At 44.0% G+C, this 24,713-nt stretch overlaps 1 protein-coding gene across 1 annotated transcript in view; it reads right to left on the bottom strand.

Moving 5' to 3' along the window:
- Nucleotides 1-24,713, bottom strand: part of smurf2 (SMAD specific E3 ubiquitin protein ligase 2) — a 46,450-nt gene that overhangs the window by 10,532 nt on the left and 11,205 nt on the right. Inside the window, exons 2-11 of the mRNA XM_076032518.1 lie at nucleotides 18,700-18,738; nucleotides 16,930-17,038; nucleotides 11,453-11,586; nucleotides 8,033-8,098; nucleotides 7,167-7,251; nucleotides 6,331-6,414; nucleotides 5,364-5,578; nucleotides 4,036-4,120; nucleotides 3,646-3,804; nucleotides 2,819-2,866 (exon numbers count right to left, since the gene is read on the bottom strand). Of these exons, the coding sequence (XP_075888633.1) occupies nucleotides 2,819-2,866; nucleotides 3,646-3,804; nucleotides 4,036-4,120; nucleotides 5,364-5,578; nucleotides 6,331-6,414; nucleotides 7,167-7,251; nucleotides 8,033-8,098; nucleotides 11,453-11,586; nucleotides 16,930-17,038; nucleotides 18,700-18,738 (1,024 nt within the window). The remainder of the gene's footprint in view (nucleotides 1-2,818; nucleotides 2,867-3,645; nucleotides 3,805-4,035; nucleotides 4,121-5,363; nucleotides 5,579-6,330; nucleotides 6,415-7,166; nucleotides 7,252-8,032; nucleotides 8,099-11,452; nucleotides 11,587-16,929; nucleotides 17,039-18,699; nucleotides 18,739-24,713) is intronic.

Here is a 24,713-nt window from a genome sequence, read left to right as displayed (position 1 = left end):
AAGGCTCATATTAGTGTCTTGAAAAAAATCAAAATCACAAATTTCAGAAGGTTTTGGACTCACAAGAAGCACATGAGTCAAATAAAGACACAAGGAATGAGTTACTATTTATGCAAGCGTACTCGAGGCAGCCCAACCTTCAAGACTGAAAACCAGACAAGGTCTCAGTTACCTCGCAAACAATAACCCCGGCCATCAGCTGGGCTTCAATCCAACAGGATATTACAAAAGAAAAGTTAAAAAAAATTAAAAACCGATGTCTGGCTGCGCAGGTAGTGCGTGTAGCATATCGGAACGGTACCAAACTATAACTTTGATGGAGACGCACATAAAGGCAAAACATTTTTGTAAAATGACGGCCCGAGAAACTGAAAATCCCCGACTTGATAAAAGGCAGATGACTTGAGTGAAATTCACAGTAACCGCTATCTTTTCCTGAGCTTTGTCGCAGATGAAGGAGCTGCTCCAGAATCAGAGCATGCAGCGCTGAAACTGCAACTGCAATCTGGTGAATTACAGCCAAGCCTTAAAAAAGCACGTTTAAAGCACGTTTTTACACATTTTAAGCGAATCGTTGAAAAAAGTCTTTTGCACTTAATGTATAAAACCATCAGTGTTGTTGGGATTCCTCCATAAAAGTAATCCAACTACAGATGATTGACTACTTGTTTAAAAAGTAACCTATTCATTCTTTAATTACTTTGTTTCATAAGTAATCAATTACTAATTACTTAAGTTAAAAGAGATAAAGTGACAGTGGAGAAAGTCTTCCTGCACAAAACGTACAACTAACGTTCTTTGATTTAGACGAGATGATCTCAAAACAATGTTGGTATTTCCAGCTACAAACGCAGTTGCTGTTTAGGTTTTCTTTTGCTGCGTCGTCGCATATCAATGACGTTGCATCGTCAACCTGTGACATCGTTGTTTTTGGTCGTTTTTCTAAATTTCAGACATTTTGTGGATAATGAGACATTTTTAGCTTGCAAAATATTTCAGAAAAGTAATGGAATCGTTACTTGATAAAGTAATCATGAAAAAATTACCCGTTTTGCCACAGTACTCCCGTTACATTACTCCGTTACTCAAACAAGTAGTTTAATTACAGTAGTGGATTACTCAGTAATAGATTACCCGCCAACACTGCTTACCACACACAGACACACACCCTTATATACATATACACATATATCTGGGCTCCCCGACTAGTGCTACCGTACATTCAAAGCAAACACAGGCCAGGAGCCGGGCCTCTGTGAAGTTTCAAGCTACTAAGTGATTTCAGATGGCAGGGGATAAAAGTCAATGCAAAATCCCCCCCACACACATTCTGTGATCCATCGGAACGGGACGACGCAAAGCCGGATGCATCCCCATCTTCACGGAGATCAGATCGGATCAATGAGCTCAGACAGAAGCATTTCAGCGCCCCAGCAGAGCAGAGCGGCAGCTCTGGCGGCACTTTATGTGTTTCAACAGCCGCATAGAAAGAAAAGAGACTCTTTGAGTGTTGTTGTTAGTAGATACATGGTGGGTAGATGCCAATTTAAAACAAACATATAATATAACATGTGATCACACAACGGATGCAAATTATCGATGACTTCATTAATCGTTTGTTGATTGACCTTATCGATCGATTAACGATTAATTGATATGCGGCGATTTTTCCTGAGAACTTAAATTTCACACTGAAAAATGTGTAAGGAACCCATTATTAACCCTAAAATAATGTTGAGGGTCCAATGTGAGCGATTTTCACATTAGAGAACAGAAAAAAAAACACCCTAAACGATTATCCTCTGACTTTAAGTTGACTTCTAATGGCTCACGATTCAACTTTTTTTTTCTTTCTTGAAGTTGTTTTAAAGTAACTTGTTCTAGGTATATAGGTTAACACCACACCATTTAACAAAAAAAAAACCTTGTGTTAATTTTTTAAAATGAATTGCGACCAATTTAATTTAATTTAATTATTCGATTAAATTCTTAATCAACATTTAATCGATAACCGATTAATTGTTAACATTCTTAGTTCACACAAACACAGTTATCATTGAATTATTGAATATGTAATGAATATATTGTTATTTAATTAGGCATCAACTGGGTGATCTTCTGGTGGTCTTGTTAGCTTGGAACACCCAACTGGGACTAAGGACACAGAGAACTCCCTTGTGTCCAATGCGTTACTTGTTGACTGGCCAAAATGAGCGATATAGTGCAAACTGTGTGCTACTCAAATGCTCATTTGACCAAACTCCACAGGAGGCGGGAAAATATCCATCCACTTTCTATCAAGGCTCATCCTACATCTAGGGGTTGGGGCCAGGGTGGGAGTGGGGGATGGGGGGCGGGGGGGTGTCACAGCTGTCTTGGGGCTGAAGGAGGGGGTCACACACTCGCACAAGTCGTCAGTTTATCGCAGGGCCGCGCAGAATCAAACAACCATTCACTCTCACATCTACGGCCGATTCAGAGCTGCCAGTAAAGCTCGCTGAGTGAACTCGTCTTTGGACTGAGGGAGGGAAGCAGAGTGGCCTCAGAGACACTCTGAGGAAATACAAACTCCGCACAGAGAGGCAGAACTTTTACATTTTGTTGTACTAACTGCATAATGACAATAAAGAATTCTATTCTATTCTATTCTATTGGAGTTAGAAAAAAATAAGAGCCCCAATGTTAGAACGTCCACTGAAACACTGAGAGGAGACCAAACCCCCCCCGCCCCCACCCCCGCAGAGGCTGTGAATGTCTGCTGGATTGTGTTCTTGTTTACGCGCATGTCTGAGTCCATGAGGACTTGGAAGAATCTTACCTAACGTTCTGACTATCGTTGCCTCCTCGGGAACCGTTGGGACTTGGACTGTAAACAACACAAGGAACAAACACACAGTGAGAAAATACAATCTCTTTGCTGTATTCATTATTATCTTATGTCAGTGTTTTCCCACCAATTGTGATCCAATTTTACTAATTTGGTCTAAAAAAGAATAATAACATTCCATTGTGGAGTGACTACTGTGCTTTAAAATGAATGTGAGCCTCTTTTGCCTCCAATGATATCAGCTTTGTGAGCATCTGCACAGGCCCAGGTTTCACACTGTGTGAGTAGAAATAAATGAAGACTATAAATCATTAGCAGTGGGCAAAATACCTGTCAATATTTGTGTGGCGGAGTCCCGATCCTCCGAAATTTAAATTTCCTCAAAATGCATCTTGCATATTTTTTTAATTGAATATTCTTATTGAATATTATTGAATATTGAAGATTTTATTGAAGATTTTTTTATTTTATTGAATAAGGGTGATCTAAAAGACATTTTAGTGACCACTGGTGACAATAATATACTTTTTTTTGTTTTTGTTTTTTGAAAATTCATGAGACCCCCCTGAAATCTTGCTTTGAGGCTTTCAGTGGGTCCCATGGGTTAATTAGGGGTAGGGGGGTCCGACCCCCACTGATTATGAGGCTAAAACTGTCACTTTATAATATTATTGGTTGGTTTTTGGTGGTGCGCTATTGGATTTCTTTTGCAATGTCAAAAATCTGCCGCGGCTCAAAAATGATCCATATTGTCCAATTTTCTTTGGCCATAACTTTCTTGGCCCGGCCCCGTAGTTTGCAGCTCCCCCTGTACTCACTTTAGGACCAGGTGCAGGTTGGCGGAGAGGCGGGGGTCGGTGAACTGCGTGGTCCGGTTGTTGTGGTCCACAAAGTAAACCCTCCCGGTGGCCGTGTTGCGAATCTCCCAGCCCGGGGGCAGAGGGCCCAGCTCCTCGCAGTTGACGTTGCTCAGGTCTCTGAAATGCAACAGATGAGAGAGCGTATAATAATAAATGTATATTTTATTATATCTATTATATTTATGAATCCCAATAATAGCATTAAACAGTTGAGATTGGAGAGATTTTTTTGTGTGCGTTTTCAAAAGGTTTAGCTGCGTCAGAGGCACACAAACCCATGGAAATTATTTCTGCTGTAATAAATACACAGTAAGAAAAGTGAATTCTTGAAGGTGTTTGCGGGATTACCTCGGCACTCTGGGGTCGTGCCACGTGCTGACGCCCGTCTGAGTGTGGAGGAAGTACACTTGGCCCTGCTGCGTAGTCCTCTGCTCTGTAAGAGTCAGAGAGGAGGAGGTGCAGGTGAGAGAGGAGGTCAGAACAGCGCAGAAGTTCACCCGTTGGTCCCGTGAGCACCAGTGGCACTGACACATCGGCACAGGAAAATAAAGTTACGCCTCTAATTTTAGTGTCTAAAAGTGCAGTTTGCAATCCCACTGTGAGGCTAAACAAAACTCCATTAAGTCATGTGGCAATGGGATGATGTTTTACACAAGTGCTCCTTATTCTGCAAAGACTGAAGAGCAGATTAGGAGGAGGGGGCGGGGGGTGAGCGATCACAGCTGGGCCTTCATGGCGAAATCAATCCCATTTGATCGCACAGAACAGCTAGCATTTCAGAATCTTTCTACGGATGTGGGGAGCAGCCCGCCACATCAGCTGGCGCACTCAGCAACTAGGGGGTCACACTCGTTAGTAGAGACGGCTTGGGAATTAAAACAAAGCATTGCACTATTAATAGGTGTGGGGGGGGGGAAACTATTCTTAGCTTAATCGCGATTATGACATGTAAAAAAAACATTTTTTTTTTAATGAGGCTGGAACTCATGTGCGACTGCACATGATTTATATATGTATATATATATATATATATATGTATATATATATATGTATGTATATATATATATATATATATATATATATATATATATATATATATATATATATATATATATATACACATATATATATATATATATATATTTATATGAATCGTGATAAATTGCGATTCTCGATTAATTGCGATTAATTGCATCGTAGCCCTCTGAATCGGAATCGAATTGAATGAGGTACCTAGCGACACTATTAAATGGTTCCCAGTGAGCGCAGTAAAAAAAAAAAGCTTCTTCTTTTTAACAAATCATTGCATGACGGAGCCTGCACCCTCTACCAGCTTTGAACCAGCTTCTTTCATCAGCAGCAGACTTTGAGGGAGTTGATGAAGGCAAAAGTTCGGACCAATCAAAAGGTTTACAAACAACTCGTTGCTTTTTGTGACTAATTCAAATAGGAAAACAGAATGAAGTTGTTTCTTTGCTGATACAAAGGCCGTCAAGAGTTTCATGTATTTTAAGGGGTGGTTCCACACAAAGTGGCCTTCACAGCCAAATTTATATTCTGGATAACAAATCAGCATTATTGTTGAGTCACATTTCTATGAAGCATTTAAATGCCTTTCTTATTTATTTATTTATTTATTTATTTATTTAATTAATTAATTAATTAAATGTGCTAACCATATCCCTCCGGGAGGTCTGGGGGGGTGTGCAGGTGGGTTCTGCTCATGTAGTTGCGGTGCCTCTGTGAGCGGACCCGGCGCTCCTGGGCTCGCTGGTCGCTGCTGCTGGCCGGCGGCTCTGTGGTGGGCGTCGCCCCATTTGTGGTGACGGGTGTGTTCTCGTCCACGATGCAGCTGAGGGGCCGGCCGGGGCTGGAGTACTCCGACGCGGGCCTGGAGGAGGAAGAACCAACGGAGGGGAAGCGGTGGTGGTGTTTGTCGAAGGAATGGAGTGAAACGACAGGAAGGTGCGACGGTGAGAGGAAAACCTCGTTGCAAACACAGCGTTTGGAAAAATGGATGAAAAGAACTTCTTCAGACGCCTCCGAAACGCACAGACAGGATGCACGCGTGGTACGTAAAAAATTAAAGGTCCAGTGTGTAATTTTTTTTTTACCAATATAAAAATCATAAATCAGCCCAAATTTTACACACTGGACCTTTTTAGTGCAAAAGATTTGGGAAAATCAATCATAAAACACTGACAGAGAAGAAACAATAAGACCCTCAATTGTCGGATCAGCACTCAGCACTCTGACTTCCATGCCTGGTCCATGTCATTAAATGCCACAGTGTCTGAAGGCTCCTTTGAGAAGCCCAACTACAGTCTGTTTTGTTTTTTCATCATCTGATTGAATTTTCAAACTGAGGGATCAGATTGTCCCGTTAACATGAACACTGAGCGAAGTGCATGATGAAGTGCACTACATTGAATTCTGACTTCCACTTCCGCAAACAACCTCCATCAGATCCGGCCGGGTCGACTTCACCAGAACCGAGTGTTTCACACGACACGATTTAAACTAACGGGAACCGTGTTTAATCTGCTGATTTGTGAGTAGAGTCTCCCCAGTCGGTGCCTGACGCACTTTGATTAAAACAACTCTTAGCTTTCAGTCAGTGTGGGCTGCAATGGCGTCGCTCACCTGGTGGGCCTCTCCCACTGCGTGGTGCGAGTGATATGGTTCAAGTACTGGATCCTTCCAGACGCCGTCCGCCGCTCCTCCCAGCTGGGAACACACACACACACACACACACACACACACACACACACACACACACACACACACACACACACACACACACACACACACACACACACATATATATAATAAGCAACTCTGAACCATCTCCTGACTGTTGCATCAAATGTATGGAAGAAGCTGGTACCCTGTTACATTGCATGGGAAGTTGTTGAGTTGAGTGAATTGAAAGTATTTTGCATGCATATTCATATTTGTGTGTACATTTCATGTACCGCCATTCTTATTTGGAGGTGGGATGGGGGGGGGGGGGTGAAAGGGTTTTTGTTCTTTGAGTGTATGAATGTATGTTCATTAAAATGAAAAGTCAATAAACAAACTGTAAAAAAATAATTCTTGTATTCAATTCTCACGCTATTTAAACAGCACGACCCCAGTAATTACATAATAATGATACTAATACTAATACTAATGATAATAACAATAACAACACTAATATAAATATTTTTTATTATTATAATACTAATTTTGTTTTATTGTTAGGGTGCCTTTCAAGACACTTAGGGTTGCCTTACAGAAAAAAATGAAATACAAAATAGCAGAGATAAAATACAAAAAAAAAAGCATACAATTAAAAACACAACAATGAAAATACATTAAATTGCGTTAAAAATTTCAACTATAGAACTTCTTCACCGCGGTTGCCCCAAGATCAGCCATCATCTCTCCATAAGATCACTACGCTCTCACACACTGAGCGATCTCCCCCCGACACTCACCCGTCTGGAAGATCATTGTCAAACAGTCTGCTGCAGTCCACTACAGGGCCTCCTGTGCCTATCCGATCCCTGGACTGCAAGCTCACTGCAGGGAACACATGGGACACAGATGCACAGAACAAGCACATTAGCAGACATCACTAGATTATGGTGCTGGCAGTGGTGGGCCAGTCAGGGCCAGCTAGACCTGCTGCGCAGACCTTCTCTTGATTTGTATTTTAGATTACTCAAAAGGGTAGGAGGTAGTAAGATTAAAAAAAAATAATAATAAAATACATAAGAATGTGTGTCCAAACTTTTGACTGGTAGATTGTTGCTAATATTCTTAGATATATATGTCCCATATATGATATGATAGGTATGTTTTGGCATTTTCAATAGAACATTATGGCGGCGACCAAAAATACAAAAAAATAAAATAAAATAAAAAATAATTTAAAAGTAAAATAATTCCATGTTGAGAATGTATTCTGTAAAATCGGGCCGTTCATTGAAAACAGAAATGCAGGCTTTGGATCTCTGGTGTAATAAATACCAGCGGGTGGCTTTTTTTTTGGGAAAGCTTGTCCGATTCAAAACCCCAGTGCTTGGATTAATTTGCCAAAAGGGAGACAGATGCTGCTCCCAAGTTTCAGGATCACAACAAGACGAGGAGCAACTTTGTGAACATGAGGAGGAGAAGGAGAAGGAGAAGGAGAAGGAGAAGGAGAAGGAGAAGGAGAAGGAGCAGGAGAAGAAGAAGAAAAAGAAAAAGAAAAAGAAGAAGAAGAAGTAGAAGAAGAAGATAATTTTTCATTTCATAACATAATCAGTTCATGAATGTGTGTGTGTCTGTGTGTGTCTGTGTGTAAGGTTCACGCACTCACCTACTATCTGGCCTCGGACTGTGTCACTGTCATTGGGACTCAGCTTGTTTAGATCTAGCCTCTGATCTGTGGAGACAGACGGAAGGAGAAGGTGAGGTGAGAGGCTAAGAGCGATGCAAGCGCAGGACGACAACAACAGGACACTTTGATGACATCAATCAGACACAAGGAAACATAAGAAACGTTTTAAAATATTGATGGCACTCTGCACGGACGCCTGGCAGCATCACTATTCAGCATCACATCATCATTATCAGTCTCTCATTCCTCTGTGTGCAGACCTCATCTCGGCAACCCCCCCCCCCCCCCCCCCTCTGTGGAACAGCCGCGAGCCGTAAAAAAACAAAACAGTCTTAGCGATGGTGGGCACAGAGGAGGCTTCAGTTGAGATGCAGGGGTCAAACATTTGACAAAGTTGAGCACAGAGTCTGGACTATTCCCAGCCCAGACTGTTCCAGGCAGACTGCATGGACCTGAACCTCAGCCAGAGTCTGGAAATTCTTTGTCTCAACTTCTAAAGTCTGAGGAATTTGAGAGCCAGGGAGTGAGAGGAGGACCGGGTAGGAGACACAACACACACACACACACACACGGAGACACACACAAAAAAAGTTGCTTGCAGATGCAGATGGATGCACACACACACACAAAGAAATGTTGCCCACACACACACACACACACATACACACACACACACACACACACACACAAAGAAATGTTGCCTGCACACACACACACGCACACACACGCACACACACGCACACGCACACACACGCACACACACACACCACTATCTGCTCTCTGTTGTCTGGCTGTAATGCAGATCAGCTCAGGATGTGTGTCTAGACTAAACAGGGAGCCAAACAGTCGAGGGTCAAAGCGTGACGGGGCTGGCCGGAGGTCAGCAGCCGCACACAGAGAAAACACAGAGAGCGAGCGGGCGAACTGGCACGACGGCCACTGCGCACATTTTAAACACGCTGAGGAGGAGAAACACAGACACCCTGCAATTCCGAATAAGAATTACAGTAAAAGCAGGAGACACTCTGCAATTATACACCGAGAGCCCTCGGGAGAGTGGAGCCCAGAGCTGCTGCTGCTGTTACTCCTGCTGCTGCTGTTACTACTGCTGCTGCTGTTACTCCTGCTGCTGCTGTTACTACTGCTGCTGCTGTTACTACTGCTGCTGCTGTTACTCCTGCTGCTGCTGTTACTACTGCTGCTGCTGCTGTTACTCCTGCTGCTGCTGCTGTTACTACTGCTGCTGCTGTTACTACCGCTGCTGTTACTACCGCTGCTGTTACTGCCGCTGCTGTTACTGCTGCTGCTGTTACTACCGCTGCTGTTACTGCTGCTGCTGTTACTAATGCTGCTGCTGTTACTAATGCTGCTGCTGTTACTAATGCTGCTGCTGTTACTGCTGCTGCTGTTACTACTACTGCTGCTGTTACTGCTAACTGCTGCTGTTACTGCTGCTGCTGCTGTTACTGCTGCTGCTGCTGTTACTGCTGCTGCTGCTGCTGCTGCTGTTACTGCTGCTGTTACTGCTAACTGCTGCTGTTACTGCTGCTGCTGCTGTTACTGCTGCTGCTGCTGTTACTGCTGCTGCTGCTTCTGCTGTTACGGTTACTGCTGCTGTTACTGCTAACTGCTGCTGTTACTGCTGCTGCTGCTGTTACTGCTGCTGCTGCTTCTGCTGTTACGGTTACTGCTGCTGTTACTACTGCTGTTACTACTGCTGCTGATACTACTGCTGCTGTTACTACTGCTGCTGTTACTACTGCTGCTGTTACTACAGCAGCAGCTGTTACTACTACTGTTACTACTACTGCTGCTGTTACTGCTGCTGTTACTACTGCTGCTGTTCCTACTGCTGCTGCTGCTGTTACTGCTGCTGTTACTGCTGCTGCTGTTACTGCTGCTGCTGTTACTGCTGCTGCTGTTACTGCTGCTGCTGCTGTTACCATGTCCAATGGAGAAAGAGGAGAAAGAGGAGCACCAAACTGCAAACTGCTAATTTCTAGCGTGTACCATGGGGGGAAAAAAAAAGAAAAAACCAAACAAAAAAAAAAACAAAAAAAATAAAGAATGACAAACACTTGCGACCAGCAAGAGAGTGACCACAACAGAGAGCAGCGGAACAAAACGACAGCGTTCTCTTAAATAGCCGGACAATTATGCGTGTCTGCGTTAAAATGACCGGTTGTCTAGATCAGCAGACCAAGATAGAGAGAGGTTAGTCACCATGGGGCTTTTTTTTCCTCTGTGTGTGTGTGTGTGTGTGTGTGTGTGTGTGTGTGTGTGTGTGTGCGCTGCCAGTGCTGGGACCAGACTGCAGCAGACACTGGAGGGGGTGAATGTCGAAGCCAGGAGGAGAAGAAGGGAAATGCTCAGGCCAACCACTCACAGCTGTGGCACAAGGCTCACATTTCCTGCGTTGCTCCAGGAAAACAACAGCGTGAAGGGCTTCTAGGAAATAGCTTAGCACTCGCTTTTTTTCTATTCCTTTGTTTTCTTCTCTTTCTCTTTCCCTTGAAAGCTGCGTTCACAGGTGTGAACACAGCGGACAGGTACTGGCTCACCTGGCAAAGAAACTTCTCCAGGTTTCTCTGCTGAAGCTACGGCTTCCCTTGATACTACATATATATTTATAGACGGCTCGTTGAAGGTAGTGACAGGTAGCAGTGTTAACATGATCTTTTTTCTTATATATGTATATATATATATATATATATATATATATATATATATATATATATATATATATATATGTGTGTGTGTGTGTGTGTGTGTATGTACACATTGGTGTGTGTGTGTGTGTGTGTGTGTGTGTGTGTGTGTGTGTGTGTGTGTAAGTCCAGTTGTTGCTGTTGTTGCTTGAAGTGGAGCTATTTGAACTAAGCTGTTGTGTAGTTAAATATTAAACTATAAAGTTTCATATTAAATATAAAACTCAATCATTTTTTAGAGGGAGATTATTTTAGAGAACCTCGGCTTTGGGGTCACTGTTAAGTACATTTTCAGTACAGAGAACAATAGACATGTAGAAATTAACATAGGTTTTTGCGATTAAAAGTGCTAACTGGTCAGAAACATTAATGATTACAGTTTGATTTAGCTGGAGTTGAAAAATATTATATCATATATCAAATTGAGAGCAATGCTGTTAAAAAGGTGCTCATTCAATACTTCTGCTACTCTGACTATTCTGTCACAGTCAGAACCAAAGGGACCTCAAAAAACAACACAAACCCCTGACTGTTCAATACACAGCAGAGCAGGGTTGATAAATAGCCATTGTATCAAAACTGACTGATAGCCAGGCCGACAGCACAGCTGCACAGTCCAACCCGTCCTTTAGAGCGCGGTGTGAAATGACCACGGCAAAACGAAGCCAATATCAAACACAGTTGCACTTACAGCCAGTGTCTTTAAGGCGGTTGATGGCGTTGGACAGGAGGCGGACACACCCCAGGAATCCAGCTCCTTGCTTCTTGTGGATCTTCTTGTGATTCCACACGCTGATTGTGATGGAATCAGACTTCCCGATGTATCTGAGGAGAGAAACACCCGTAGGAGAACCTTGTTAGTGTTCAGCGATAAATGATTCTCCCCAAGACACGCGGACTAGAAGCTGTTGTTGAGACTAGAAGCCATTCAGGACGTTCAGAGGAGAACCGCTGACAGCGTGCAGTGCATCACTCCAAAGGCTCTATGTTGCGTGAAGCGGAAGACATTGAATCACACACGGTGTCACACTGATGGTGTTTAGGAAAGACATTCATCGACATTGTGCGGAGACAGCGTGCGGCCATGTCAGCAGGTGTGAGTCACAGCGCTGCTAAAGCTGCAACATGTGTCCTCCGCATTGAACCGTAAGCCCTCAGGGAGCAGCAAGCGCAGTCGCTGCGTGATCCAACCCAGTGGTTTTCTTAGCGGGGGCCACCAGGGGGCGCTACGAGGGCCGATGAAAATTAGAGAAAGAAAAAAAAAATAGAATTGAATTATCTTTAATTTATTATCATCAAATAAAATCGAATTATTGTTTAATCATTATAATTAGATATAACTTATAATAATTTATCATATGATTGCCTGCCAGTCAAAAACATGGAACATGGCGTTTGTGTGATGTGTTAAGGTGATTTTCTCCACGAGCTAGACTAGCCAGTGCAATATGAGCAGGTTTGAGACCACGAGAGCGAAGGAACAGACAAACAGTCCAGCTGTGGAAGACACTGCTGCTAAAACACCCAAGAATTGGCCAACTAAAGTAAGAAACTATGAGACAGCAAACGTTAAGTATGGCTTTACAGCCATACAGAAAAATGTCCATGATTACCAACATGTTAGTAGATGGTGTTCTTATTGATTAGCAAATAAACGCAACAAAACAACATTCTAAAACTTGACCTTGCTTTACATGTTTTGTCTGTTGCTTTCCCTGAAGGGGGTCTCTGGCCAGAAGGTGATACTGTTTGAGGGGCCATGAAGCGGAAAAGTGTGGGAACCCCTGATCTAATCCCACCAAGTCCAACCACCGATACAGAGCTCCAAGCGGGGAGGCAGTGGGATTGCTCTATGTTTTTTTTGTTTTTTTTTCAGTCTTTGGTTTGTCCTCGTCAGAGATCAAACCCACTCGACCACCAGGCCACTAAGCCGCTCGTGCAGGGGCCACATTTACAGGACCACCATTACCATCATCTCCCTGAATACATCCCATTCACAAAGCAAATGTTTGGGCATTCCACTATAGAATGGGATCAGAAGAAGAAGGACATAGAAAAACCCGAGACTGTACATCAATGGTCAAAGACGTGTACGGGTGACATAAACGACTCATTTCCTGTCTTTTGTCGAGACAAAGTGTGACATAAAAACAAAAAACAAAACCGACAATCACATGAACCTGCGCACATCTGCTCCGCTCGGCTCCCCTTCCGTCAAGTCTCAAACTAATGGTCTGAGCGATTCACAGGGCTGCATCCCACCGTAATTATCATGCTGCTTACCAAAAGGGATATGAAACAATGGGTCTGTGAGTAAGACGTCTGGACATTTTGAGCCGGTGCCAAATGCCTGTCTGGGCTGCTACGTGAGAGAGCTGCTCTGTCAGACAGACATGACGGAAGGGAAGCATTACCGCTGAACTGGAGCTGTCGCGATAACAGAACTATTTTAGTTATTTTAAAAAGGGGAAGATTTTTAATACCGAGGAGTTACAGGCTCCTCGGTATTAGCTAAATCAACTCGGAAAACGATTTTTTTAAAAAAAGAAAAAGAAAAAGAAAAAGAAAAATGAAAACAGACGTTAACTACAAAGGAAAAAAAACCACGAATGACAGACATAATACACATTCTGTCTGTTAAATGCCTGGATGCCTGGCGCGAAGGTAAACGAGCTTGAAACTAATGAATGTACACACACTTGACGTGCACGGCAAATGAGCCGAGGAAAGCCCAAACACGACGGCAGCCACTCCGTTTCTTTTGCCGGCTTTGCCCGGTTGCCCTAATTAACACAGTGTAGTAACACTGATGAAACCCAGGAAAGCAGTTCATCAAGGGGCTCCGTGATGGGATGGGATGGGAGGGAGGGAAGACCGATGGGCGAGTGCATGAAACTAATGCGGATCCAGACTTGGCACTGAACGCTGCATTATTTAACGACGGCAGAGACGGACGACTAATGAAGCCGGTGTGATGGACTGCCGCGTCAAAAGCAAAGGCAATGCGAGCGATGGAGCGGCGGTCGACGGCCACCCTAGCCACCCAAAGAGCCATTTTGGAGCCGTTTACCACGGGAAAATAAGACACTTGGAGCCACAACGGCCTTTTGAGATTTACAATGAAACAACAGCGTTAAACACTTTTTCTTATCCTGGGATCCTCCGGTTTGTCCGCCTGGGTTCGAAAGGTTCAAGACAGGTGTCCAACGTCGGCGACGGAAGGTTTTAAAACGCTATGCTGAGATTTGACGCGATCGCCATAATCTTCCAATTTAGAATTACATCTTAGAAATAAATAAACTAGAAGACAATACGTCTTACTTAAATACTCCATGTTATTATTTCCCAAAGCCACAGGGAGGCGCATCAGAGGGATAAAGGCTGCATGCTTTTAAATACATGTCTCTGTTGGTGTTTGCACTTGATGAACTTTTAACATTGACAGACCAATTTAGAGCTCTGACCTGCAGCCAAACAGCCATCTTCTGGAATATCTTACACGCTGGACAATCACTGGCACTGCACCACAACACCCGGAACTATTCAAATTCAGAGATGGATACTACAGTATACTACACTATAGTATCCTATCGCATTACATATTATATATCATATTATATTTCAGAAATCACGTAACTAATATATTATATTGTTTATTATACTGTACTGTTGCACTGTTATTATTATTTCTAATATTATTACAACTTTACTCAAGTTATTAATGCTATTATTATCATTATTATTATCATTATTACTATTATGGTATTTTTTTTTCTTCATATTTTGCATTCCATTGTTTGCAACTAATTATATTATGTCATACTATTTGTATAGCACTATAGCAACACTTCACAACACAACTTTTTTCACTTTGTACTCTTGTAAAACTTCTATCTAACTTGCCAGCTGCCACATTTTAAATTCTTTTTTCTTTACACTTTCTTTATTCCTCCAAATGCACAATCACGTCGGGTTTTGCCACACTTATGTAAACGTCACACATGACAAATAATAACACAATAACCGTGAGGTGACGAGGCTCCCGGAAGCAATCGCTGTGTTTTCTCCCCCCCCTTCTCTGGGAACTTCTTGTTCTGTTGCATTAGTCTGCACTGTAGCATCCATCTCCATTAAAGTCTCGACTCAAAGCAAATATACATCTAGGCGTCATTTGGCTCCCGACTGCATCATTTCGACACACTGGTATGAAAATTATTTCGTGTGAATTTGCTTCGACTACCTACTAAAACCTGGAGCCTCATTTTTTTTTTTTTTTTCTCAAAAAAAAAAATTCCTTCATGCCATGCAGGCACACTGAGCGGCCGTGGCAGGCAGAGGGCCAAGAGAGAGCGTCTCTGCTATTCTTGGCCCGCTGGCCCGGCCTCCCACAATGCTTTGGGGCGAGGGGCGCCAGCGTGCGGCCCGCTGCTGCCGGCGGTGGCGGAACAAAAAACGCTACGAAATCAATCAGTCAGGCAGTGGCAGTGGCACTCACACACACAATCTTTAATTGTGATTAAAAGAAAGACGATGGTGATAAGTGAGAATAGCCACGGCGCGTCAGGACTGAGAGTCACTCAACGCGCCAGCAGGTGTTCGATAGAAACTCCGTCACTGGCGTCGGAGGGGAGACTCGTCCCGGTCGACCACAAAACCTCTGGAGAGTCTCCACGGCCTCGTGCTCAGCCACAGTGTTCGCAATGAAAGAACGCGAAGAGAGGGAGCACTCCAGGTTGTGCACTAGAAAAATAAACTCCAGGCTGCCGATAAACCACGTAGGAGAAACCTCCAGACCTCCGACGTATGAAGGGAAAAAAAAGAAGAAGTGAGTAGCCCCCCCCCCCCCCCCCCCGTGCCCCCCGACCCTCCTCCGGTCAGCTGTGCCGGTGTAACAGCCTTGCAGACGGGGAGATTCCGTCGCCACGGCGACCAAACAAACGCAGACATGTGCTTCCTCCCCGGTGCTGCTGCTGCTGCTGCTGCTGGCTCCCACTCAGCGCGGCTGGAAGCAACATCGCGAGCGACACTGGAAACTTCACCTCTCACACTTTCACTCACGCGCTGCTCCGTCCGTCTCCTCCGATTATTTTTTTCCAGGTCGTCTTCACGGAGTCGGGGAGGGGGGGGGCGGGGGGGTAGAGGCGCTCAGGGTACAACAGGACATGCAACGTGTTTCCCTCAATGGAAGAAAATACTATTGGCCACCGCTGTGTTTTTTTTCCCCCTTTGAACGCCGCTCCAAGGAACATTTTTAGACCGTTTGCTAGCGCCGCTGCCGCGAGCAGTTATGTCACTGCAGAGCATCTCCAGAGATGCCGGGCCAGTTTTCCGTCTGCGAGTGTTCAGGGAAGTTCCGTTGAAGGGCCAGCAGCCGAGAAACCAACTCGTGCACTTGTTTACTACAAAACGGCGAAAAAGCAGGGAGGCCAGTGTGCGAAATACATGAAATTAAAAGCCTATACACACACATACATACACACACATACATATATATACATATATATACACACATACATATATATGTGTATAGATATATATACATTTAATGCTTGAATATATATATATGTGTATAGATATAGACATAAATGTAGATACATATACATGTATATACATCTATATATCTACACACACACACACATATATATATATATATACATATATATATATATATATATATATACATATATATATATATATATATATATACATATATATATATATATATATATATACATATATATATATATATATATATATACATATATATATATATATATATATATATATATATATATATATATATATACATATATATATATATCACACACACACACACACAAATAACATATATATACACATGTATATATATATATACATACACATATATCATCAGTAAATGTCACTAAAATGTCTTGAAGATCATCCTGTCTAATACTGAACTTTTTGATAACATTATGCACAATATTTTTTTTTCCAAAATCTGTATATTCTAATTCCAGAAGCTCGGAGGCTGATTCAAATTCAACATTTTTTCATTTGATAAATGAAAAAATGTTTTTCATTTATTTTTATTTATTTTTATGACAAAAAAAAAAATATATATATATATAAATGACAAAGCCTATGGACAACTGGGTGTGAAGAAGTGTGGAGCCGTCTGGGACTTACAGGTCATAGTGTTGGTTCCACTTGGGATCAAGTGTGTTTCTCACAGTGTCTGTCGAGTGGCATTGGCCCGAACCGTCCACCACCACCTTGGCAAAGGGATCGGGGAGGCCTGCACACAAACGCAAGATTCAAGTTTCGACATTCATTCGTCACACGCATGAATGTACAGGTGCAATGGCAACAACTCCAGCAATACAAGTGCTAAGAGTGAACTAAACAACGAAAATAAATAAAATAGCGGGGACACATACTGTATATATCCAGGCAAGCTTTTAGCATCATTAAGAGGACGACGGAGGTCCAGGCTAGAGTCTGAATTTTAGCAGCAGCATCGACTGCTGTCACTCTGACTATTGTAAACAAAAGACTTGTTCTGTTTAAGAGTGGAAGAAGAAGCAGTAGAAGAAGAAGAAGAAGGAGAAGAAGAAGAAGAAGAAGAAGAAGATTTTTTTTTTTTTTTTGATTTTTACAATCACATTTATTTACAAAGTACAGGCTAAAAACTTATGCACCTTTCCTAAGAAGAAGAAGAAGAAGAAGAAGAAGAAGAAGAAGAAGAAGAAGAAGAAGAATTAGAATTAGAAGAATTAGAAGAATTAGAAAAAGAAGAAGAAGACGAAGAAGACGAAGAAGACTCTGTATCAGCAATATTTCAGACATTTAGTGCTTCTATTAACAATTGCTTTTTGGAAAGCACTATTACAATTTGGCACATTTCTAAGGGTGATAGGAACCCGGCTAATGTAACTCAAGTTCCAGAGTCGCAATTAGACAAAGGTTTCATCGCTTGAATGAAGGTTATTACTTGGGAAAACGGGAGCACTTCAAACTGTGGGCTTTGTTTTTTTTTTTTAGTTGTTGTTGCTTTTATTTCATTATCAGTCTTGACGAAAAAAAAGAAATGTTCGTAACTGTTCGCCTTTTGACGGAGTCACGCGCTGGATGCCAGGCAGCGTTATCACAGAGGCTGATCCAACAAAAGAAATCCGCACGTCAGGCAACTTATATCATAGTATTAGAATCATATTTTCAATGCGGCATTATATCACCATTAAGCTTTCACTTATTTCAAAACCTGTGAGCTTTATTTTTTATATTGTTGAAAATTGTGGAGTACGCCACAGCTGATGAGGATATTTATTGACGCGTACATCATGGATTAGTTCACAGAAGTGACCGAACCTCCCACCCACACACACCCACACACACCCACACACACCCACACACACACACACACACACACACACACACACACACACACTGAGTGAGTGAGTGTTTGCTCAGCTCCTGGGCGTTGGAATGGCAGGAATGGGCGCCGCACAAAGCACCTGAGCGAGCAGACGACCTCAACGCGCTCATTCACCATGACAGCACGAGCCAAACACACCCAAACACCCCCAGCACGTGACTTCATCGTCGCTTCCTTCCCGCTAGACCGAGGGAACCTGGCGAAAGGTTGGCGCCCCCCAAAAATATTGAAAGAAAGAATAAAGTGTCCGTGTCATGCCGCCTGCAGCACACACACACGTGCACATCGGCCTGTAATCACATCCCAACGTCAAAGAGGCTTGAGCCTTGTTGGAAAGTGGACGCTAATGTGTAGCTAGGGACAGCTGGACGCACTTGGAGTTTACACTGTCAGTATGATGAAGCCACTGAACTGAAATGAACTGAAATGAACTGAAACCCCCCCCCCTGCCCCCCCCCCCCTCCCACACACACACACACGCACACACACACACAAAGAGCTTTAAGAAACAAGATACTTACGGAAGAAGTCTTTCTTCACCAAGTTTTTCGCACAGAGGACTGAAAAAGAGAAAGAAAACACAAAAGAAAATGACACTTTTGTTTCGCCTGAACAGTAACGTGGAAGCAAACAAGGCAGGATTTCACACGGCAACGTGAAGAATTTAAACAAGCAAACATGCACTTTTGAGCGAAAAAATGACACAAACTTAATACATCTTAAATGTGCTTGGGGCGAGGTTTGAACAGCATTGGAGAAAATCATACGCAGGAGAAAATCGCCGGCATGAAGGAACCACGCTGGGGTCGACTGCTCAGTGCTGGTGCTAAAAATGGTTTCACGTTTGAGGCGCAAAGCTGACGCTGAAAGTTCTTGATGTGAGCCAACGCGGGGCGGCGAAGACCTGCAACAGCAGCCACTTGAAAGCAAATCTCATCTGGCAGCTAGGACAACAGCGGCCATTGTAATCACCTTTAAGTGCCGTTTTCTTTTTCAGAGTGCAAAGTCGACAAGCTAGCGTGAGCGTCGCTCCCGACCGCAGAGCATCATTACGATGTTAAAACGGCTGCTTTACAGGAGACACGGGGAAGAGGAGAATGTGAAATTCTCATGCTGCACACCACGGCCCAGCCCAGCCCAGCAACAGTGGTCGCCTTACTGGGCGGACACTATTGATTTACCATTAATTGAAGTTGCAGAATGCCCGTATTTATCCCACACTGGGGAAATTTACATCATTACAGCAACAGCATAGCGCAAAGAGAGGAAAACTTAGATTAATTAAAAGGAAATAAAGGAATAACAATAAAACACTGAAAGTGTAAGAAAGGAAAAAAACAAACGAGATGTTTAACTCTCCTGGACAGATGCGCTATTTACAAGTTTTCCCACATTGTATTGACAGACAAATGAGTGTTTAGTTACTCCAGCTGGCTTACTTTGCTCTGGCTAGCGGCGTAACACGATGCGCCGCTGTAGCAACGACAGCAGCAGGTAAAATGAAAGAGCCGGTGGTCAAGATAACGTCAATCCGCTGCTGCTGCTGCTGCTACAGGAAGTTTCAGCCACTAGTCCCTCAAAATGCAACACCATGCAAAGGCAGATTTATTTCCAGCATTATTCTACCAACAGACATTTACATCTCTAGTCCGGCGTTACGATCCTAATCGTTTATCTCCCTCTGGTGTACCGTGGAGGGGGTAACATTGTTTCGACTAGCAGGCGGGCAGAAACCTAGCTAGCTAGTGCTCGAGGAGCGGAAGAAGTTTGTTTAAAAATGCCTCTGCTGACTGACTTGGAAATGAGGTAACTTATGTCCGAAATTGTGAACCAGCCTTTTGAGAATCATCACGCATAGTGACTTCAAACCTCAAGCTGCTTCTCTCTAGGTTTAGACGATTTGCCGTGTTGTGTCAAGTTGCCATTGAAAATATGTCTCAGACACAGAGACAGAGTGAGGAGCAGCTGAGGAGTCTGCTGGATGCATAGCGTCTTTACGTGGGAGTTTGGTGGCGAGGTGTTTTTCGGTAGACTTGTAAAACGTGGCCCGACTGATGAGGAAGAATCTCTTTCCGCAAAACATCCCCGGGAATGCGTGATGTTCTAATAAAACGCACCTCGCTCCGCAAAACATCTGGTACGCATCACTGCAGGCTGCGCTCGTCATGATTAGAAAGAAAGAAAGAAAGAAAAAAAAAAAAACCACTCAAAACAAAATAGCATGTGCACAGTCACACACATACACACTCGCACAGAACGAGACGGCTAGCCAGCCATTCCGGCAGCGATCCCTTTAATTATTAACAGGCACTGTGGAACACATGTGCAAAGAGTGAGGCAGCGGAGACACGCCGAGGCCTTTACGACGACGGGAGCGAGGGGTGAAGTGAGGCAACGGGGTGGCACCGCAGTCCGGCGGGCTTGGGCCCAGATGCCACACGCAAGATGTGGGAGCTGGAGTTGTAGTTCAGACTGGAGAAAAACACTGCGTTTAGACCGAAAAAGAGTCACAATGCGGAGAAATGACTGAACCACACGGCGAGAGAGGTGACACAAGAACTGCGTTTTGAGACGGCCGAACTGAGTAAAAATGGAAACCCGCGACGACGAAAGAGCAGCCACATTAGAACGAACGAAATCCTACAGACGGTTCCTGAGGGCCAACGGGAGATCTCAGCCAGCCAATCAGCAGGATTCCAACGCTGAAATGAACAGTTAGAGAAAAAAAAAAAAAAAGGCCCACGGAGGAACACACAAATAGTCGAGTCACAAATGAAAACGGAGACAAGCTCAGTGGTGCTGCTACCCACAGGGGCGAGCTATTGTTAGCGGCGGGGCTAATCAGGAATCGATGCCGCCGATGGACGTGCAGTGGAAACTAGACGCGACGCATGCAACCGCACAATCGATACGTCTCTTCAATAAGGTGTCATGCACACCCGCGTGCTAAAGGTTCTGCAGCCGTGAACACATCCCACACATGGTTTGCACATGCGAAAGCAGAAGTGCAACGCTGAAATGGACCAGAGGGGTCTTAAAGAGGGACGTCGGCCTTTGGCTTTGGTTCTCCTGCCGCTAGACGACCGGCGCTGTCATACCACTCATACTTGAAGGTCCAGTGTGTAATATTTCAAGATTTTGAGAAGAAGCAGCGACATCAAGCGGTTACATTTTAGATTGTAGCTCTCAGGACCTCAACTACCTGGACTTCCACTACCTGGACATCCAAACAGGACCTCCCCTACAAGGACGTCCAACCAGGACCTCCCCTAACAGGACTCCCACTACCAGGACTCCCACTACCAGGACCTCCCCTACAAGGACGTCCAACCAGGACCTCCCCTACCAGGACTCCCACTACCAGGACTCCCACTACCACCTCCCCTACAAGCACGTCTAACCAGGACCTTCCCTACCAGGAAATCCAACCAGGACCGCCCCCTACCAGGACTTCCCTTACCTGAACTTCCACTACCAGGACCTCCCCTACCAGGAACTCCACTACCAGGACCTCCCCTACCAGGAACCCCACTACCAGGACCTCCACTACACTTCCAGTCGTTCTCTGACATTTGTTTATTTACATAAGTCAAGAACTTTCACCCCTTAGATCAGGCATGGGCAAACTACGGCCTGGGGGCCGCATATCCGGCCCGCCGAACTTGAAGAAATTATACTAATTATAGTACGCAAGTAATAAAATTGCTGTTTTTCCATTCTCTCTCTTTTTTTTTTTTTTAGTGTTTTAAGAGTCATTAATAAAGTGCAAAATACTGTGGGGCTTTGAAGACTGACATTTTGTTGTGACGCATTATGGGGTGTTGTGTGTAGGATTATGAGAAAATTTGCAATTTCCTTTTGCAATGAGGCTGTAACATAACAAAATGTGTGCAAAGTGAAGGGCTGTGAATAGTTCTGTGGATGCGACGGACACGGCCCATGAGCAAGTCACAGGCCACGGTGGAAATAAAGCCAACAACATCCGGAATTCATAATCAGCGTCATTTTCACGGGCAACTCAGGCTGAAATTTTTGTATAGACTGAAAAGCCCAATGCTTATTATCATGGCCTTTTTTCATGAAACCGACGATGGACCGAACTCACATTTCCAGCACTCTTCTATTTTAAGAAACTAATAATAATCATGATGATGATGATGATGATAATAATATGTAGCACCAAAGATTGGGAGAGACTGACCATCTCTCGCTCTCTCTCTCTCTCACAGACACATGGAGACTCACACGGGCGATCTAGACCCTCTGTCGTCATAGCGACAGTAAGTGTGGAGGTAGAGAGAGAGAGAAGAAGAGAGAGAAGAAGAGAAGAGAAGAAGAGAAGAGAAGGGTTGCTCTGTGTCGCCCCCGTTTCTCATTCCAGTCGCATGGCCTGGCACATCCAAGGCGCCGAGACGTGCACTGATGCACAGGAAGAAAACCTCAAGTACCGTCAACGGAACGAAAAAAAAAGAGAAAAGAATTTCAACCCTTTTCTGCGCTCGTCGATATGATTTAGACAGCTGTTGGCTCGCCGTCAATCTTTTTTTTGCATTGCGCCATAACGGCCATCGAATGGAGGCTTCAGCTGTTTTTCTCTCCTGATTGTCCAAAAAAAACAAACAAAAAAAACAAACAAAAAAAACACTTTGAGACACCTTTTGGTTGTGATTCAGCAGCTTCACAAATAAAAAGTTGATCGACTGATTGAGACGGCAGTTGAACGCGGGGGAAAAATATTTGAAAGTACCGGTAAAAAAAAATAGCAGTAAAGACAAACATGACACCTGAAAGACCAGTCGTTGGTGAAAGCAGAGGCATCATGTGGATTACAGCTGTACTTTATTGATCCCAAATTGGGAAGCTGTGCTGTTGCAGCACTCAAAACCATGCAAAAAAAATATAAACTAGCCAGTGATGACAAGAAAATTATTATTAGTCACCTAACGGCTGTGTGGCCCGACGAGTGACGGCGGCTCAGCTCCTTCTCCTCCGTCACTCTGTCGCTTCATTAATGAAAAACACAATAAAAATCGACCCTGCAGGCGGCAGCGAGTGAGGCCTTGGTGGCCTTGGTGGTGGTGGGGATTGGGGTTGGGGGGGTGGGTTAAAGTTCCACCTGTGGGTGGTGGTGGTGGAGGACGGGCCCTAGTTTCCCACAGGCCGCCGCACAAAGAGCCCCAGTGTGCGAGTGAATCAATGAGGTCCGCCAGACACAAGCCAAACACCTGGGGAGGGAGGAGGTCACGTGGTGCCCAGACAGGGTGGTGGTGGTGGTAGCGGTGCTGGTGGGGAGGCGCAGAGCGTTGCCATGGCGGCAATCAAGAGGAGATGGATGCACCGATACCACTTTTTTTTCTTTTTTACAGAACAAGCAGAGGAGTACTTGCATTTCAGTACTCGCCGATATTGAGTGTTATATACATATATATGTGTTATATATATATGTTATATCTATATATGTGTGTTATATACATATATATGTGTTATATATATATGTTATATCTATATATGTGTGTTTTATATATATATATGTGTTATATATATATGTTATATCTATATATGTGTGTTTTATATATATATATGTGTTATATATATATATATGTTATATCTATATATGTGTGTTTTTTAATATATATACATATATATATATATATATATACATATATATATATATGTATGTGTGTGTGTGTTATATATATATATGTCCTTCGACAACATGGGGTGACTGTCACAAGTCTCCCTGCAGTATAAACTTAGATACAACAAAAATTGTCCAATAAATACATAGACAACTGGTATGGTATGGTGTCGTGGTATCGGCACGTATTTTCCGAGTACGAGCAGAGTACTCGACCCCGGTACACTGGTATCGGCATCGGAAGAGTGAATTCGTGGGTGGCGGCGGTGGTGGTGGTGGTGGTGGTGGTGGGGGGGGGGGGGGGGGGGGGAGGAGGCGGGAGCAGAGACAACCGCCCAGTAATAATCCACCGTCATCATCTCTGTCCCCCGGTCTAAACTGTCTGGACAGACAGTCTAATGAGAAGGAAAAGGATGGGGGAGGGGAGGGGGGGTTCAAAACATCACCCTCCCCTCCCCAGCCCAGCCCGGCCCGCATGTTAACCAAAACACGACCCATCCCGGCCTCGCTCGGAGCGCGACCCTGCGGTTGAACCTCGCTTCCTGTCCACCTGGTTCCTCCACTGGTTCCTCCACCGAGCCCAGACCTGCCAGACTGTCTGAGGCTGAAATCTTCAAGGGGGCGGGGGGCGTCCCGTTTTCCAGGCCACGAGACTTCCTACGCCTGTCTGCACCGCTCTGACCCTTCGCTTGCAAACCCGGCCACTCGTGCGCATTGTTCTTCTATCAACACGGCTGCTGCTCCTTCCTTCTTTTCCTTTTTTTCTCCTCCTCCTCCTCCTCCTCCTCCTCCTCCTCCTCCTCAGTGACCCGAAACCAAAGGCAGAGGAGGTTGAGCCCCGACCGGCAAGGCTGCCCTTCTACCCTCTAATGAATCATTTCCATGGCATCATTGTTA

The sequence above is a fragment of the Nelusetta ayraudi genome, unplaced genomic scaffold, assembly GCF_046127955.1.
Source record: "Nelusetta ayraudi isolate G7.1 ecotype Tasmania unplaced genomic scaffold, CSIRO-AGI_Nayr_v1 ptg000034l, whole genome shotgun sequence".
In the NCBI taxonomy this organism is placed as follows: Eukaryota; Metazoa; Chordata; class Actinopteri; order Tetraodontiformes; family Monacanthidae; genus Nelusetta; species Nelusetta ayraudi.
The sequence above is the reverse complement of the archived record's forward strand: the minus strand, read 5'-3'. Positions and strand labels throughout refer to the sequence as shown.